At 38.3% G+C, this 17,755-nt stretch overlaps 1 protein-coding gene across 5 annotated transcripts in view; it reads left to right on the forward strand.

Moving 5' to 3' along the window:
* ANO10 (anoctamin 10) overlaps positions 1-17,755 on the forward strand; it is a 228,679-nt gene that overhangs the window by 62,096 nt on the left and 148,828 nt on the right. For all 5 annotated transcript variants that reach the window (XR_007405152.1, XM_025461462.3, XM_025461464.3 and 2 more), the window contains one exon: positions 1,296-1,424. Coding sequence is in view for 4 of the 5 variants with exons in the window: in XM_025461462.3 (XP_025317247.1) it covers positions 1,296-1,424 (129 nt within the window). In the remaining variant the exon portion in view is untranslated. The remainder of the gene's footprint in view (positions 1-1,295; positions 1,425-17,755) is intronic.

The following is a 17,755-nucleotide window of genomic DNA, read 5'->3' on the forward strand; positions in this document are numbered from 1 at the left end:
TTTGTATGTAAAGTATTTGGAAAGGTACAAAAGAAATTAATAATAGTGATCATTTTGTAGGGAGAACAGGAGCTGGTGAGGGAGGTAAGGGGTACACAAGGACAAGGAGACTCTTCACTTTATACTTGAGTGTTTCAATTCTGAGCCATGTGAATATAATCATTAATAAATAAATAAATAATTGAAGTTATGTAAAGAGAAGGTAAACAAAGCCCTGAGTAGGTTTGGAAAACTATGGAAAAATAATCAGATTACCAAAGGATTTCTAAAATAAAAGCAGAAATTCTCCATGAAACAAGAAATTTATTCAGTTTGGATTCAATCATGTTTTGTTTTGCTTCTTTTTAAATTTTAATTTCTAACAGTATTGTATTTCTTAGAATTAGTGGGACTTTTTAATGATTTTTTAAAAAATTGAAATGCAGTTGACCTACAGTGTTACATTTGTTTTGGGTGTGCAACATAGAGATTGGACAAGTCTGTATGTTACCTTGTGTTCACCACAAGTGTAGCTCCCACCTGTCACCATACAACACTATTACAATACCATTGATTGTATTCCCTGTGCTGTGCCTTTCATCCCCATGACTTCTTCATTCTGTAACTGGAAGCCTATATCTCCCACTCCCAGTGGTTATTAAGTAATGGTCAATTATTATACATTAAAGGAAAGAAAGAGCAATCAAGCAGTGGTCACATTTCCACAGTCAGTATTCAGTAGTGTACTATGAGACTCCTTCATGGGATCTTGGATCAGTCTGTTGAGCAGCTCAGCAGGGCATCTGTATTTTTTTAAAGTCCTCCAAGTAAATGCCATTAGAAAAGGATCACTGTAACGGTGCCTCAGGTACAGCTGAACCAGATGTGGTGTGTGATGTGTCAAAGTAGGGCAATCACAAAATAAAGTCTATTTGAAATCATATCTGTTTTTGAATGTGAAACATTTTTTTCTGGTGGCCTCATTTTAGATTCCCTTTAGATATGAGTAGAGTAACTTTAACAGCGTACTCCTCTAGGCTTTATTCCAAATCCTCAGGTCCCTGGCCACCTCCAGTTGGGAAGGTAGAACATACTGCTTTGTATAGACAAGCCAAAGTATCTAAAATACCTTGTAACAGCATGGCTTTTTTTAAACTAAAGAAAATCACGGCTTTATAGAGAAAAGGTTTAAAATGCTCTTAGAATATTTACAACGAGGGAAAGGCTTTTTCTTTGATTTTAGATAATATAAAAAAGATGAGGAAATATGGAAGAGGTCATTGTGGTTTTTAATTTCACATTTTTTTCCCTTTTAGTTGGCTTTTGAAACCATGAGTGTTATATCTGTGGTCACCAACTGTGCTCTAATTGGAATGTCACCACAAGTGAATGCCCTCTTTCCAGAGTCAAAATTGGACCTCATTTTGATTGTAGTAGCAGTGGAGGTAAGTGACAGTTTTAACCTGTTTTAAATAGTCTCCACATCAGATACCTCTGTTAAAACAGAGATGACCTAAAGCAGTGATGTCCCTGACTGTCAATGACTAGCAATTTAGTGATATGCATTTCCTGGTTCAGGTAATGGAAAGATGTGAGGTTTGAGGCTGTGCATTTCTGGTTGTGCAGATATGAAAAAGTCACCATGGTGCAGACAGGAAACTAACATTTCCAGTCATTGTACTGACTTGTCCAATGCTGAGCAGATAAATCCTATTTGAAATAGAATTCTGTAGATTTAATATATTTTTAGCCTCTTCTAGGGATCGTAATTTCTACTTAAGCAAATAACTCATAAGAAATGCTTTTTTTTTTTTTTTTTTTAAAGATTTATTTATTTATCATAGACAGAGGCAGAGACACAGGAGGAGGGAGAAGCAGGCTCCATGCCGGGAGCCTGACATGGGACTCGATCCCGGGACTCCAGGATCACGCCCTGGGCCAAAGGCAGGCGCTAAACCGCTGAGCCACCCGGGGATCCCCAAGAAATGCTTTTTGATTAACAGATTAAATCTCATTAGTAACAGGTGTGGAATTGTGAAACTCTGAAACACCAAAATGTATAACAGGAAGGCTTGTAATTTCACATACAAAGTACAAGTAGGCTGTGTACTTTCTAGGTTTTCATTTTGTTTATCATGTTTCTGAACGTGGCTTACTATAACATTAGGAAAATTTAGCACTGATCAATGGCAAATGGGAGAATTTGCAGGAATTTTTTATTGCTAGTGATTATTATTGTCAGGAATATTGTGGCCTTTCATTTTTAGATACTTTTAAAATAGAACAGTTATGGAAATTATTAAAGCAGAATTTATAGGATTATACAGTTCTTAAAGCCTGAGGACTGAGGGCTAGAAATGGAATTGGTACATTTCCAGTAGTGGCTGAAGAAATAGATTGTGCTTTGCTGTATTTACTCTTTCTGTGTATTTAATAGGAATCTGTTTTCATGATAGCTGCTATATGCAGAATTTACATTTTGGAGAATGATTTTAGACAGCAGTGAGTAGGAGGGAAAGGGAATGGCTCTAGCAGATAAAAGTAGGTCTGTTTTGAATTTTGAGAGTTGAATAGGATTTTGGAGAGCTATTTGCAAGACTGATTTCTCACCTGCATGAGAGATCAAAACAGGTACCTTGGACAGGGGATGGCCAGCTGCCCAGGCTCATAGTGTACCTTCTTGTTCTAGGATATGGCCCTTAACTTTGCGGATCAGGGAACTTGTCTTTGCCAATACATCCAGAGTTAACTAGGCTTTTGGGACTGACATACTTAAAACTAATGAGACTCACACAGGACTGACCAGAGTGCCAGGCAGTTAATTTGCCATAAGGAGATCTTTTCCAATGATTTAACAGTTGGTGTTAAAGTGGAATTGGTTTATCAGAAGATTTCTTGGTAAATTGAGAACCACAGCAAGAGGAGTCTTGAGAGATAGGGAAAACCTGAAAACCATCCCTTATCCCAAATTGAGCAGAGTTCTGCTGTAAGCCAGATCTGGGTGTTGCATTGCCAGCTTCTGAGCAATTCTGGGTGTGTTCACTGCCTACCTCTTGACTTGGCCTTTACTTCCTCTAAATTTCTGGCTGGTCTAGTGTTCTGTATATTCCCATTGCTACTGCTTTCTTTCGTATTTGGTGAAGTCTCAACATCAGATACCCAGGTCCTGGCTCTTCTTACTTAATTTGACCTTTGCACTTTCCAAGTCCTTTCTTTGGGCCTAGGTAGCACACTTCTGTTCCTTAGGTCTCTGCTCAAATGTCACTGGGTTCGCAGCCTTTTCTGATCCTCCCATCTCCGCTGTATCTCTTCTGTTAGTCTCACATGAAGTCTTTGATTGTCCTCAATCATGGGGATTATCCCACTTACACAACCTTGCATTCACTGGTAGGCAGGTTTATGTAAGGTCTATTTCTCTTGTACATTGTCAGCTTCCCAACTGGTAAATCAGATTCCTAGCTAGAATATTAACTGAAACATGGTAGGTACACATTTCAGTGTTGACATGAACGTGGAATTAATAGATTATGAGATAGGAAAATGAGCATTTCTTTTTTATTTAAAAAGGAAAAATGGATATTTCTATTTTTGTGATAAATTTATAGTCAATATTAATTATATGACTATATTTGTGTATAACATTTTCTAAGTTCTACTTACAGAACACAAAGTCACAAGTGCTCATTTTTTAAAATTCCTTAATTAAATTGTACTCAGTCATTATTCAGAACTGCTATGTATATGACACTGAATCTGGTGCTAAGGAAAGATAAAGCTGTCTTTTTATTTTTGTCCTCAAGAACTCTACTTCTTTTTTTTTTTTTTAAATACAAACCCTTGTGTCCAGGGCTGACTTTCAATAGTTCGCAGCGAGGGAGCTGCTCTGCTACGTAGGAAACCCCGACCCAGAAGCAGGTCATCTACGAATGGTTTAGCACCAGGTTCCCCACGAACGTGCGTTGCGTGTCGGGCGAGGGGGCGGCCCCCTTTCTGGCCGCACCCCGTTTCCCGGAAGGAGGGGCACTCCGCACCAGACCCCGTCCCGACGCGCGGCGCACACGCTGCGCCATGCGGCCCGCCGGCAGGGACGGCGGGGGACCGGCTATCCAAGGCCAACGGCTATCCAAGGCCAACCGAAGCTCTGCGGCGCTGCCGTGTCATTCTGCCTGGGCGGGATTCTGGTTTAGAGGCGTTCAGTCATAATCCCACAGATGGTAGCTTCGCCCCATTGGCTCCTTAGCCAAGCACAAGAACTCCACTTCTTAATGTAGCTGAGATGTGCATGCGCATGCACACACATACCCACAGACGTATATGGTTAAATACATCTACTAGAGATGCAGCTAGGAAATGGCATGCCAATGAATGTTCTGTGGTAACACGGAAGAGGATAATCATGAATGGCATCCAAAGACAGGAGACCCTTTGCTGTTTTTATCTTCTTCCTTTGGTGAAGCCTGGGGCCTCCTATGGCATATTTTGGGAAGGTTTGGATGTGAGTTAATCTGATTTCCCAGAGTAGTTTTAAAGGCAGTTTCTTCCATGCTAGTAGAGACTTCTCACTCTGAATTGTGAGTGTAATCTACTCTTAGGATATTAAGTTAGGGATACCTTTGGTGGGAGACCAAAGCACAGCCACAGGCTGATTTAGAGGCAGTCATGACATAGAGGAAAGGTATTTTTCAGCATAAAATTAATCCACATAGGCCAGAATGCCAGCAGTGTTTTAGGCTATTTCATTATTGGCTAGACTTATACCTCTAAACAAGAAGAATTTCCTTTGGTTACCAAGATTAAATCCTTACAAGATAAAAGTGATCATTTTGGTGTGTATTGGGTTTTTATTTATTTATTTATTTTGTATTGGGTTTTTAAAATAAGAATAACCCATTAAAATGTTATCAATATTTATAAATATAGAGATCATTACTAAAATTGAGGTCTCCCAGAGTTAAGTCAAAGGGTGGCAGGGCGTGAGGAAGTTGTAACTAAATGTATACTGCTCTTTTCATTTTTTTTTTATTGTGATAAAGTGAACACAACATAAATTTACCATTGTAAACTCTTTTAAAATTTTTAACTGGGGTAAAAAACACATAATATGAAACTTACCCTCTTAACCCCTTTTTTTTTTAACCATTTTTTGAGGAAATACCATACCATTTTCCATAGCAACTGCTTCATTTCACATTCCCATCAGCAATGCACAAGTGTTCCAATTTCTCTACATCCTTGTCAACACTTGTTTTTTTTTTTTTTTTTTTTAATTATCATTATCCTGATGGGTATAAGGTAGTATCTCACCATAGTTTTGATTCCCCTGATAATCAGTGATGTTGTGCATGTTTTCATGTGCTTTTGATCATATGTATATCATTTTTGGATATCTGTTCAAGTTCTTTTTTTTTTCATTTTTTAGTAATTTATTTTTTATTGGTGTTCAATTTGCCAACATACAGAATAACACCCAGTGCTCATCCTGTCAAGTGCCCCCCTCAGTGCCCGTCACTCATTCATCCCCACCCCTCTGTTCAAGTTCTTTGCCTATTTTTTAGTTGTGCTGTTTGTTTTTTAGTTGTTGATTTGTAGAGAAGTTCTTTATATATTCTGGATATCAATCCCTTATTAAATATGTGACTTACAGATATTTTCTCCCATTCTGTGGGTTACCTTTTTACTCTGTTGATACTACCCCTTGATGAACAGAAGTCCAATTTTTCTACTGTGTTTCTTCTTTTTCTTTTTTTTTTGCCTGTCTTTGGTGTCATATGCAAGAAATCATTGCCAAATCTAATGTCATGAAGCTTTTGCCATATGTTTTCTTCCAGGAGTTTTAGTTTTAGGCCTTATGTTTAGGTATTTGATCCATTTTAAGTTAATGTTTATATACGATGTAAGATAATGGTCCAAACTCCTTCTTTTGCATGTGGATATCCAGTATTCCTGGCATCATGTTGAAAAGGCTTTCCTTTCTCCAGTGAATGGTGTTGGCAGCCTTGTTGTAAATCATTTGACCATGTATGCGAGGGTTTATTTCTGTGCTCTTTATTTAGTTCCATTGGTTTGTATGTCTGTCTTTTTTTAAGCACTTTATTGATGTGTGATTGATATACAAAAAGCTGTACATATTTATTGTATACAACTTGATGAATTTGGTGATGTGTACATCTGTCTTTATGCCAGTTACCACACTGCTTTTATTACTATAACTTTGTAGTAAGTTCAAATCAGGAAGTGTAAGACTCTCAACTTTGTTCTTTTTCAAGGCTGTAAAAGATTGTTTGGGCTATTTGAGTGTGCTGGTTTTAATGTGCTTATAGGAATCGAAGTTATTTACTGACTTTTTAAAAACTAATGATCAAAAGCTGGTTTGTTTGCACAGATTGGTGTTAAAATAAGCCTTCCCTTCCTACCATAGTAGTATATTTGAATATTTATTTGTTTTTATTTTATTGACTTTTTTCCTGATGAGAGGACCCCACTTTTGTTTTCTAAATTGAAAATTTTGTGTGTTAGAACAAAATCTAGCTCAGGGGAAGTGTTGGAAGTAACCAAAAAATTAGTAAGTTAGCTAGTTTTATTCTAGTGTTGCTAAGACCTGAGCTGAATGCCATCTGGTCTTGTAATGAATCCAAAAAATAGTTTAATATAAATTAGAAAGTATATTTTTTTGGTTTATTACCATGCAAGTTTATAAAATCATACTGAAATTCTAATTCAGAATGTTACAGAAAGTTCATTAAAACCATCCATGAGTTTAACAAGTTTCTAATTATAAGATTTTTACTTTTGATCTGTAGAGAAGGAAGTAAAATCTACTTCACATAACGAAGTAAAATCTTAACATTATATTTAATTTTGTTTTTTTTTTCCCAAAATCAAGATAGGTATTAGTATTAATTATTGAGTTTTAAAAGATGTTTTGCCTGTAGGACATTAAATTAACAGCATGCTGTACTTAACATATATTCATTCTTGGCCCCTAAAAGAGTAGAAATTTCACTAATTCAAAACCTAAGAAATAAGCCATAAATATGTATAAAGTAAATTCTTGTGTAGATTTTTGACATCTTGATGGAAACAGCAATTTAAGATATTTTAGTTATTTTATATAAATTAAGTAACATCTAAAATATATTTATATGATTAAAATTTGTTGACAAAATAAAAGAAACTTAGAAAGTGTAACAAATTTACAAAATTGGTGTTGAGAGTATTCTCATAATTTAAATTGTGGATAAAGTTTTTCTGGTTCACACTTTTAAAGCCAGGAAACTTTAATTTGTATTTAATTTTTGATTTTTTTTTAAGCTTGACACAGTGCAGCATAAAATCCTTCAAAAGGCAAAAATGATAGGTATTGTATGCTGTTAAGTGTCACAACTCTTGTGTATTTACTGCCATCTAGTGTTTTCTTTAAAAACTAAGGACACTTGAACACTACTTGTTCAATGTTACACTTGTTCAATGTTACTTGGTAAAATGTTACAAAAATTTGTTATGGGCTAATCGAAAAGAATAGCCTATCAATATATGAAACTATGTGAAAATTCTATTTTCTAGGTTAAAAATAGCCAAATAATGGTGGTGTTACAGTTCACCAGAGGATTAAATCAATATCCAATTATTTTCTTTTAAATAATAATGATTATTCTCACTTTTCAGGCAAATTTAATTTCCTTCTTGGGTGTAATTTCAAAGAAAAGTGACTACTGTTTTTTGTTTTGTTTGTACTTTAAATGAGGAATTACACAAAGAACTCCAATTCCTAAAAAATAGAAATGACCTAAATTCTCCAAATATTATATGTTTGATAATCATTTATTTTAGTATTAAATGTATTCACAGCTCTTTTAATTCTCAATGTGGCAAGATGCACCCATCATACTTTCTGAATATGAACAATTCATCTACTAAATGCTACTTTTTTCCTTAGGTGAAAGCAAATTAACTATTCACTCCAGAAGTTCTGCATTTCTAATGTTCAGATCCTATTGCCCAGCAAATCAGTTTGTAGCATGCATGTTTAATGGGTAGTTTTAGAAATAACACTTCATTGCAGTTTACTTAAAAAAAAAAAAAAAAAGGAAGTTACATGATTTTCTTTTTTTTTCTAGAGCTACTTAGAATTGTTTCTCGTCTGCTTATAATGACTAGGAAGTCTTCTGAGAATGGACAAAGCCCTTTGGGTTCTTTTATGCCCTGGCTCACAGGGTTTCTCTATTTTTAAATTTATTTATTTTTTAGAGGGGTGGGGGGGGAGAGAGAGAGAATCTAAAGCAGGCTCCACCCTGAGTGAGGAGCCCAATGCAGGGCTTGATCCCAGGACTCTTAATCATGACCTGAGCCGAAATAAAAAGTTGGATACTTAAACCAACTAAGCCACCCAGGTGCCCCTATTTTTCCATTTTTAAAAAATGGTTTTAGACTTGAAGAAAAATTATAAGCATAACATAGATAATTCCTATATTTATTTTTTACTTATTAGGATTCACTCATTTGAACATTTTGCCACATGAGTGTTCTCTCTCCTCTCAGTTGATTTATATTTACATCCATGTGTATGAATACATATGGGTGCTTCAGAGTATGGAGATTATGTACTTCTCCTGCCCCTTGGTGCACCGTGGCCCTGGGCCAGTCACCTCATCTTGTAGGTCTGTTTCCTTGACTGCAGATTGAGACCAGTGCAGCTTCTTTTGCAGGGATGCTCTGAGGAGTAGAAATGACACATGTGTCCCTGATCACAAGGGTCTGGCCTTGTGCAGACACTTAATAAATGCAGGTCTTGTCATCACTCTTAGAAAACAAGATGTAGAAAAAGTCATGCATGTGAAATTCCAGACATAGAGCCGGGCATTTGGCAGAGGCCCAGGGTGGAGAGCTGCAGTTCTAACTGGCTCAGCAGTGGCAGAGTGAAGTTACTCTTGTTTCTATTGTCATTGTCATTATTTATTAAGTAGGCAGTGTTGCAGCATGGAAGTAGCTTGGCGTATCAGAGGTCAGAGGTAGCTAAATTAGTACCTCAGCTTTTCATCTCTGTGTTCTTTGGTTTGCTTAGATGTAAAACGAGGGCATTGGTAATGTACCCTGGAAGAGATGGATGCCAGGCCTGACACGGAGGAAGGGAAAAAGTAGTAACAGTGAACAGTGACACCATTGTTGGTGGGTTAATACTTTAGCAGCTAGCTCGTATGTGTCCCTCATCTCATAGATACCTCTTCTTCCACTTTGTGTGCCCCTCCTGCCCCCCCACTGTGTAACACTGAATTGATTTTGTTTGTGCTGCAGTTTCTCGATTATATGTTAGTCTCCATCTCATGTTTCCATCCTGTGACAACTCCACTGTTCTTCTCTTCCCAATCTTCTTGCTCCCACACCTTAGTCCAGCCCTCCTTCCCTTCCATCACCTCACCAAGTCTTCCTGATTCTGATTTTGTATCTGTTGAGTCTCTTCCTTGTGACCATTTCCCAACTAGACTTTTTATTTATTTTTATTTGATTTATTTGACAGCACAGGCAAGGGGAGCAGTAGGCAGAGGGGGAAGCAAGCTCTCTGCTGAGCCAGGAGCCCAATGCAGGGCTCAGTCTCAGGACCCTGTGATCATGACCTGAACCAAGGGCAGATGTTTGACCAACTGAGCCACCCAGGTACCCCCTCATCGATACTTAAAAAAAAAAACAACTTTATAAACATAATTCATGTATTATACACTCCCCTCTTTGAAAATGTACATTCCGCAGTTCTCACCTAGACTTTGACAGCCACCAGGTAAGTGGGTCCTTACCAGCCTTGTGGCTTTATGCTTTCTCTCATCTGCTCCATGCTCTCTACTTCTGGAGTGGTTATTCCAAAACAAAATTCTGATTCTGTTTCTCCTCTGCTGTGGTCCTTAACACGAATCTCCATGGCTTACAGAAGAAATGCCTAGGTTGGATATCAGAGTCTTTACAATGTCCCTTCCCCTTGCCTTGCCTGCTGTCTCATTTCACACTTGTACATCCCAGAGCCCTTCCTGCAAGTTACTTTTAGCATGTATTGAAACTGTAGGGCACTGATGCATCTCTTCTAGCAGACTGCACCTCCTGAGAGCATTGGCGAGGACAGGAGTGCAGTAAATATTCAACAGCTGGCAAGTGTCCACTGAGTCCCTTTCACTCTTTGTCTCCAAGCAATTAAATAATTACTTGTTAAATGTTTGTTAATGAATAAGTATAGTCAAGTATGGTTGTTTTTTTCCCAGTGGGGGGGAAAAATATATATATATATATACTATACATATGCTATACATATACATATATTTCCCAGTATACACACATGCACACACATACAGTTAGTGGGAATTATTCAAGAATTAATTTCAACTCTATAATTAAAGACGGATGTATTTTTGATGTACGTCAACAAAACCCTTAGGTAAAACCTTAAAATTCTAAGAAAAAGTGAGCTCAACTAGGCAGTATGACATGGTGGTTAAGAAAATGGCCTTTGGTCTCAAATCCTGACCCCACCATTGACAAGCTCTCTGTCTTTGATGAGTTAATATCTACAATTATGAGGATTAAATGAGTAGATACATATGGCATGCTTACTACAGTGCCTGGCAAGATTAAGTGTTCAGTATCTGTTGTGATTGTTGTTTCAGGAGAAGAATCTCTTCTCATAGAAGTCTCTACCTAATTGAAAGGTTCGATTAAACTCTGAGATTTCAATTAAAAACCTTGATTAGGAAGAAACCTACAACCAACTATTCATCTGGTACCACTTCCCAGCATAGGAGCATGTGTTGGGCTCTTAGGAAGGTTTTTGGATTAGGGTACTTGTGAATAGAGTTCTTGAACTGGGTTTTTCCTTACTCCTTTTGTTTCCTTTATTTCCATGATAATCATGGTAATTTTCTGGTCTTTCTATACGTTGTTGCGCTCTTCAGTTTTTATCTAAGTGAAACACTGCTTTGTGTTCTTTTAATGGTGTGGAAGTAATTGAAGACAATCAGGGCAAATTCTTTCATTGAATGCATATTTATTGTGTGCTTAAACTATGCCAGATATTACTAAGATACAGCTTTGGCTTTAGCAGTGCTAACGACAGAATCCTCCAGGAGATGGATCATAGTGCAATAGGAGGCCTGCTTTCTGACCTCCCCAGGTGACCCAGCTCTCCCCTACCCTCCCAACAGTACCTGGGCTGGTGTAGGCACTCCCAGCCCGCTGCACGGAAGCCAGAGTGAACATGTCTGCTCACCGAGATAAATGATCACCAAGAAGCATTTTGTTTCCAAAACTATGTATGGCATTCTTGTTCCTGTCATTGGCATAATTTAATTAAATGGAATGAAAACTGATGAAATGTGTGTGCTAAAACAGAGAGAGCCATCATTTCTATGAAAACCTTTGGAAAGACTCCATAAAGACAAATTACTATCAGATTGGATAAAGATGGGGCAATTATAAAAGAGTAGGGACAAAATCATAAAAATACAGACAGCTTCCATGTGCTGTTTTCACCTTTGCTCTACATGTGACTTTAAGTCTTTATTCTTCTTTAAAGAAAACAGTTCTGAGAATCTTCAGCATTGTTTCATGGGTGTTATTTCCATAAGGAAGACTGAGAAACTCCATCATTGATCCTACTCAAAGGAAAATCTTTGCAAATAAAAGTACATTTAAATGTTTGCTAAAACATGAAAGATATGCATTTTTATGATTCCTCATTTTAGCTCCTTTGTTGATTAACTGGTCTCAGGTGTGGCACCTTTATCAATGATCTGTCCTTGAGGGGTGTGCACTTAGGGGCTTGGTCTATGAGTTTGTCAGTTAGTGGGAAACATGTTTTGTTGAAGAACCCAGGGTCCTCCAAATTGATGGTGAGTACATAAACGATTTAAATATGACTTGACTGACATTAACCTTGAAAATTATTTTGTATTCTCTTAAGATATTACAATGGTTAACCTAACTTGAATCTTGTCCTAGGAGGTTTAGTAAAGGCAAGCCTCACACTTCTAAAAGAGATCACACTGTAGTTAGAATGGAGTTGTTTTCAGAAAACAATTTGTACAGGGATTAAGAATTAGAAAACTCCATAGTTTCTCTGTACTCTTAAGTCACAATTTCAATGTCTAGCTACATTAGTTTCTTTAAGTGAAATCACAGATCATCATCTATATCCATATTCAAATGTGGACCACTCCAATTCCAAAGACAAATAGAATGACTTGGGTTATTTAATAAGTCTTAGAGAACTGTTATTCTGGCCTACTCTCAGTGGATGCTCTCAGGGCCTTCAGCCAACTACCTGCTCCCTGTAATATGTCCTGTGCTCCCCACTCTCACATATAGACCTGCCAAGTTCATTGGCCTCCTGTAGTATTTACCTCCTAACCTCCTCCTTTTGTGACAGTGATCTTCTTTTTTAGATACGTAAATGAGTTGCCTCCAAACTTGCCTCCTTTCTCCATTTTTCTATTTTATTCTTTTGGGGAATGATGTGATAAGAAAGCATTTTGGTTTTATTTTTTTTCCCCCAGGGTGACTAGTTTTGCTTCAGAAAATGGAAGGAGACTTTAAAAACATATGACTACCAGTGTTTGTTGTATTGGATGGAGTGTTGAGAAGTCCTTAGTCCAAGGGGAATGTGTTAGGGAGGCCTTGTGTGGCAGGGGACTCCTCTGGAGGAAAAGTGAGATGTTGGGGCCATTCCAGAGGCAGGGGTGAGCCTGGGAATGGTGAAATCTGAGACCATCCATATGGATTTCTTAGGGAGAGTGAAGAGCATGAATTGGGGGATGATGGATAAGGTGTAGGGAAACTGATGGAGGGCCCAGAGCTCATGGTGAAAAGTTTACATTCCATTCCATTCCAAATGGTCTCTTCTGACATGCCAAGGGCCAAACTGCAGGAATCGTTTCCTCTCACTAATGTAACTCTTCTTGGCCAATCCAGGGACATAAAAGCCAGTAGGTTGGACACTGAATCTGTCACATCTCCCATTATGAGATTGAGCTTCCGGCCCTCTCGTTAATCTAGGGAGAAGCCCCCACCCCCCCCAAAAAAAAATCTAGGGAGAAGCCCTATGGGTGATTTGGGAGTTTGTCTCTGTGAAGCCTGGCCCCGTGCTTGTAGACAACACGGCTGTCCTCCACACTGTTCCACACCCTCCTCTACCTCAGTGGCTTCCTACTCTTTCTACATCAGTCCAGACCACTATGGTCTACCCAGCCTTCTTTCCATTGTTCAGTCCATCTGGCCTTTTCGGTTTCTGCTATCCTATGGGCCAGGTTCCAGTTCTGTGTGCCTGTGTCCTTAGATAATTTCTTTGCTGAAATATAAAACCTCCAGGGTAATTGTTCTTTAGGTTATCCTTCATGCTTTCACATAACTTGTTTTATTTCCATTTAAGATGCTATTTCTGAGTTTCTGGGCTATGCTGGGAATGCAGAGAAGATAAATTGCACTCCTGCTCTCTAAGAAGGCTTGGACCCGTGGGAGAGCGTTTCAGTACTCATTTTTGATGTCTGTCTTCTTGTTTTTTCCCTCAATTAAAATAGCGCCTTTAAATTCATATTTATCAACATCTACACTTTGTTTAATAACCTGTTTCCTTTGGGAAGGTCTTCCCACATTGATGATACCCCAAGCCCAAAATGTTGTGGTAGTACTCTAGGTCAGATCCCACTTTAAGAAATACTTAACTGTTTTTTGCATTGGAATTTTGTTTCAAAAATTGGATCAGGCTTGAATTATCACTTTCTCCGCATCCTAGGCATTGATACATTAATTGGATTGGGTGAAATGGTGTCAGTTTGACAAGTCATAATTTTCTGATTGTATTGTTATGTTATAATTTTTTGTTTTGTTGTCACTTCTGTTTTCCATTTGCCTCACCTTAAGTCTGTAGCTTAAAAGCTTCAGAGGGGCTTTAGTTTCTTTTATAATCCCACAAGGTGCCATGTTGCAAACACTGGATTAAATTAGAAGCCAGGAGAGTTATAGATTCCCAGGTGCTTATAAATGCAAGATGTTCATATTAGCACTGTCATTTCTTCCTAATTAATACAATGTGTTCCAATCCCCTTTTCTTATGTTACTAAAAATTGACTATTTCCAAAGAGGTTAAGAACTATGAAAGGGAAAGATTTTGAATGTTGTAGGAAAACTTCTTATATACTTTAGGTAAAAAAAAAAAAAAAACCCTTATCTTCCAACTGAAGCAATAGAAATGCCATGTTTTACACACATATGTGTATGTATGTATGTATGTATAAGTGTTCATGTGTTATATGATATGCCTAATATGAGCCTGTAGATCAAGTTTCTCCTCTAGCACTTTGAGCATAAGATGGAAGATGAGCTGCAGAATGTAAAGCTGTGATTATCCCTGTGCTGCTGTCAGGGGACCCCAGCTATAACCATTTCTACAAGCACATGGAAGGTTGTAGTGCTTCCACTTCAGGTTCATTGTAGCATAGCATGGAGAAACTAATTGGCACCATCTGTGCAAATGGCTAAGTCTGTAATGTGGTCACTGTACACAAAGAATTCAGGTTGGGGAAGTATTTGACAGCAAAAAAGTAGTGGGATGGAGCAGAAAGAATACAGTTGGTTGACATTCTTTTATAGTGATCAGTTGTATAAGAGCAACCATAAGAAGAAAGAGCAGCTCTGTGGTAGCTCAACAGTATCCTTCCACTGAGCCTTTAGGAAGGACATAGGAGCAAGACTGTGGATAGTACTCATTGCATTGTCTTCTCTTTGCTGTTAGATTTGTCATGTGCATCCATTCTAAATTTTGGATATTTAAATTTACTGAGGTTGGTTGCCAGGGATTGGGAATAAGGTGTGTCTACAATGGTATAGCACAAGGACATTCTTTGGAATGATGGAATTGTTCTGTATCCTGATTATGATGATGGGTTCATACTTCAGTGCATTTGTAAAATCTCAGAGAGCTTCCTGAGTGATTTTTACTCTGTGTAAATTTAAAAATAAATTTTAAAATGTATAAAACTTTATTGAAAAACATGTTTTGGAAAATCCTTTGTGTGTGGCTCGGGGTATGTTTGCAAGATAAAATAAGTGATTCTGTTTTAAAGATTTTATTCATTTATTTATTTGACAGAGAACAAACGAGAGAGAGGGAGAGAAAGCGTGCACAAGCAGGAGGAAGGGGCACAGGGAGAAGGAGAAGCAGACTCCCCGCTGAGCAGGGAGCCTGCCCTGGGGCCCAATCCCAGGAGATCTTGACCTGATCCAAAGACAGACAACCAACTGAGCCACTCAGGTGCTCCAGTGACTTTTTCCCCCAAAACTAATTGAGAATGAAACAGCCTAATACCAATTAACCTAAAATTTGATTTTGTATATCAAGTGTCTTTTTTCAAACTCCAAATAAGATTTTATAATAGAATTCTTAGAGTCTGCTAAAAGGAATATGTTAGGAGGCATAGGTGTCTTTTCCGTTTCTTAATGTCTCATAACTCCTATCCACATTAAAGAAACTACTCATCCAGAGTACTGTTTTGCTGATGAGAAATTGATGAGGTGAGCCATAGTTTCAGACATTTGAGAATTCACTGGTCAAGCGTAAGAATAAAAATGATCCATTGTTTTATATTTTGTTGTTTTCAGAATGTGGGCCATGTACATAAATACATAAATGCTTATAATTGTATGGAAAGTAATATGCTGGGGCACCTGGGTGACTCAGTGGTTGAGCATCTTCCTTCAGCTCAGGTCGTGATCCGGGGTCCTGGGATCGAGTTCTACATCGGGCTCCCTGTGAGGAGTCTACTTCTCCCTCTACCTATGTCTCTGCTTCTCTCTCTATGTCTCTTATGAATAAATAAATAAAATCTTAAAAAAAAAAGAAAGTAATATGCTATTGCTGTTAAACCTTTCAAACACACAAGGTACTCTTCATGTGCTTTTAGAACCATCAGGGCGTGTGGACAGGCCAGAGTTCAGTCTCACACTGGGAGCGATCAATAACTCCAGTGTTCCAATGAGGGAGGGATTGAGGTTGATATCCATTAGTGGGGTCATTAAAAACCATAAGTTTGTATTTGATAATTTTTTTAAAAAGATTTTATTTATTTATTCATAGAGACACAGAGAGAGAGAGAGGCAGAGGGAGAAGCAGGCTCCATGCAGAGAGCCTGACGTGGGACTCGATCCAGGGTCTCCAGGATCACGCCCTGGGCAGCAGGCGGCACTAAACCGCTGCGCCACCGGGGCTGCCCTATTATCTGTATTTGATAATTTTTAAAAAGATTTTATTTATTAATGAGAGACACAGGGGGAGAGAGAGAGAAAGAGAGAGAGCGAGAGAGAGCGAGCAAGTGGGAGAGGGAGAAGCAGGCTCCATGCAGGGAGCCCAACGTGGGACTCGATTCCGGTTTCCCAGGATCAGGCCCTGGGCTGAAGGCAGCACTAAACTGCTGAGCCACCCAGGCTGCCCTATTTGATAACTTTTAAGTAAAGAATTTCAAACTAAAAGAAACATTTTAAACAATTTGGAACATTTACTCATGAGTTTGACTTTTCTGAGGAATGTTTCAATAGTCCTAAACCAAGAAACTACTTAAGGGCTTAACCTAAAGAATGTTTTTTTAAAATATAAAAGACTAAATAGTATGGAACTGTGATCTGATTGGAAGTTGATTTATCAATTGGGTAACAAATACTTGAGTACTTATTTTGTAGTTTTTTGCTTTAAGATAAGGGTCAATGACCTTTGAAAATGAGCATGCTAAGCTCTGTTTATTCATTCCTTTGGAAGAAAGAGGTTAATAATCTAAAGTCTTGAGAAAGGTCTTATCTGAAACCCTGACCAACTGATACAGTTATTAAGTTATGTGTTAGCTGATATTAATGGAATTTGAACTTCCAGGATATTTTTTCCCCGTTGTTTTGGTCAGCATATCACTAAACCTTGCTGTCAGTGGTTGGTACTCATCATAGTTTATGGTGCTGCTCTAAGTATGGCTTACTCTCTGCTTGCTGCTCTGTGAACTGTTAGTAGTTTGCAGAAAGAGAGGAGTTCATATTAAAGTGTAAATCACCTGCTTCCTTCATAGCAAATGTCTAGGTATGGAAGACCATGTCAGCTGAGCTCTAAGTATGCTTCGTGAAACTTGATGTGCATTCTGGCACAAGTTTTTCTTTCCCCAAGGGCTGGTAAATAGTATTCTGACCTGTGGTATTGAGGTGAATACTTTATGTCTGCATTCGAAGAAAGTTGTTGGATTTGAATGTTGGATTTCCTGCTACTGAGCAGTTAGTCCTGCACTGTGGCTATTTCCACATGGACACTGGGACAGTGCATGGGGAGGAGGCCTGTCCTGCCAGGAGCAGCCTCCACCCTTCTTTGCCTCTGTACTTTGGATCCTTGTCTGGGTCAACAGATGGTGCCCTCTAGAGGCTGCTCTTGACCTTCACTGTTGCTGCAGCTGTGCTATCCTCCTGAGAACATCCTCATGCACAGGTGAAAAGAGTTCTGAAAACAGTAGACGATATTCAGTGGGGCACTTCAGTTAGTGGGAGAAAGAGCTGACTGCAAGCATTCCTTCTCAACTCTTCTTTTTGCTTTATACATGTAACTTCCAAGCAAGTTATTGGAGAAGCTGTTCTCTCCCGTGTGTGTGTGTGTGTGTGTGTGTGTGTGTGTGTGTGTGTATACACACACACATACATCTCTTTGTAAGGACAATGATAGCCTCCATCATCTTCCCTGTGGCTTGCTATTTGATGGTATCATTTGATACAGTTGCATTTT

The sequence above is a fragment of the Canis lupus genome, chromosome 23 (assembly GCF_003254725.2).
Source record: "Canis lupus dingo isolate Sandy chromosome 23, ASM325472v2, whole genome shotgun sequence".
Taxonomy (NCBI): Eukaryota; Metazoa; Chordata; class Mammalia; order Carnivora; family Canidae; genus Canis; species Canis lupus.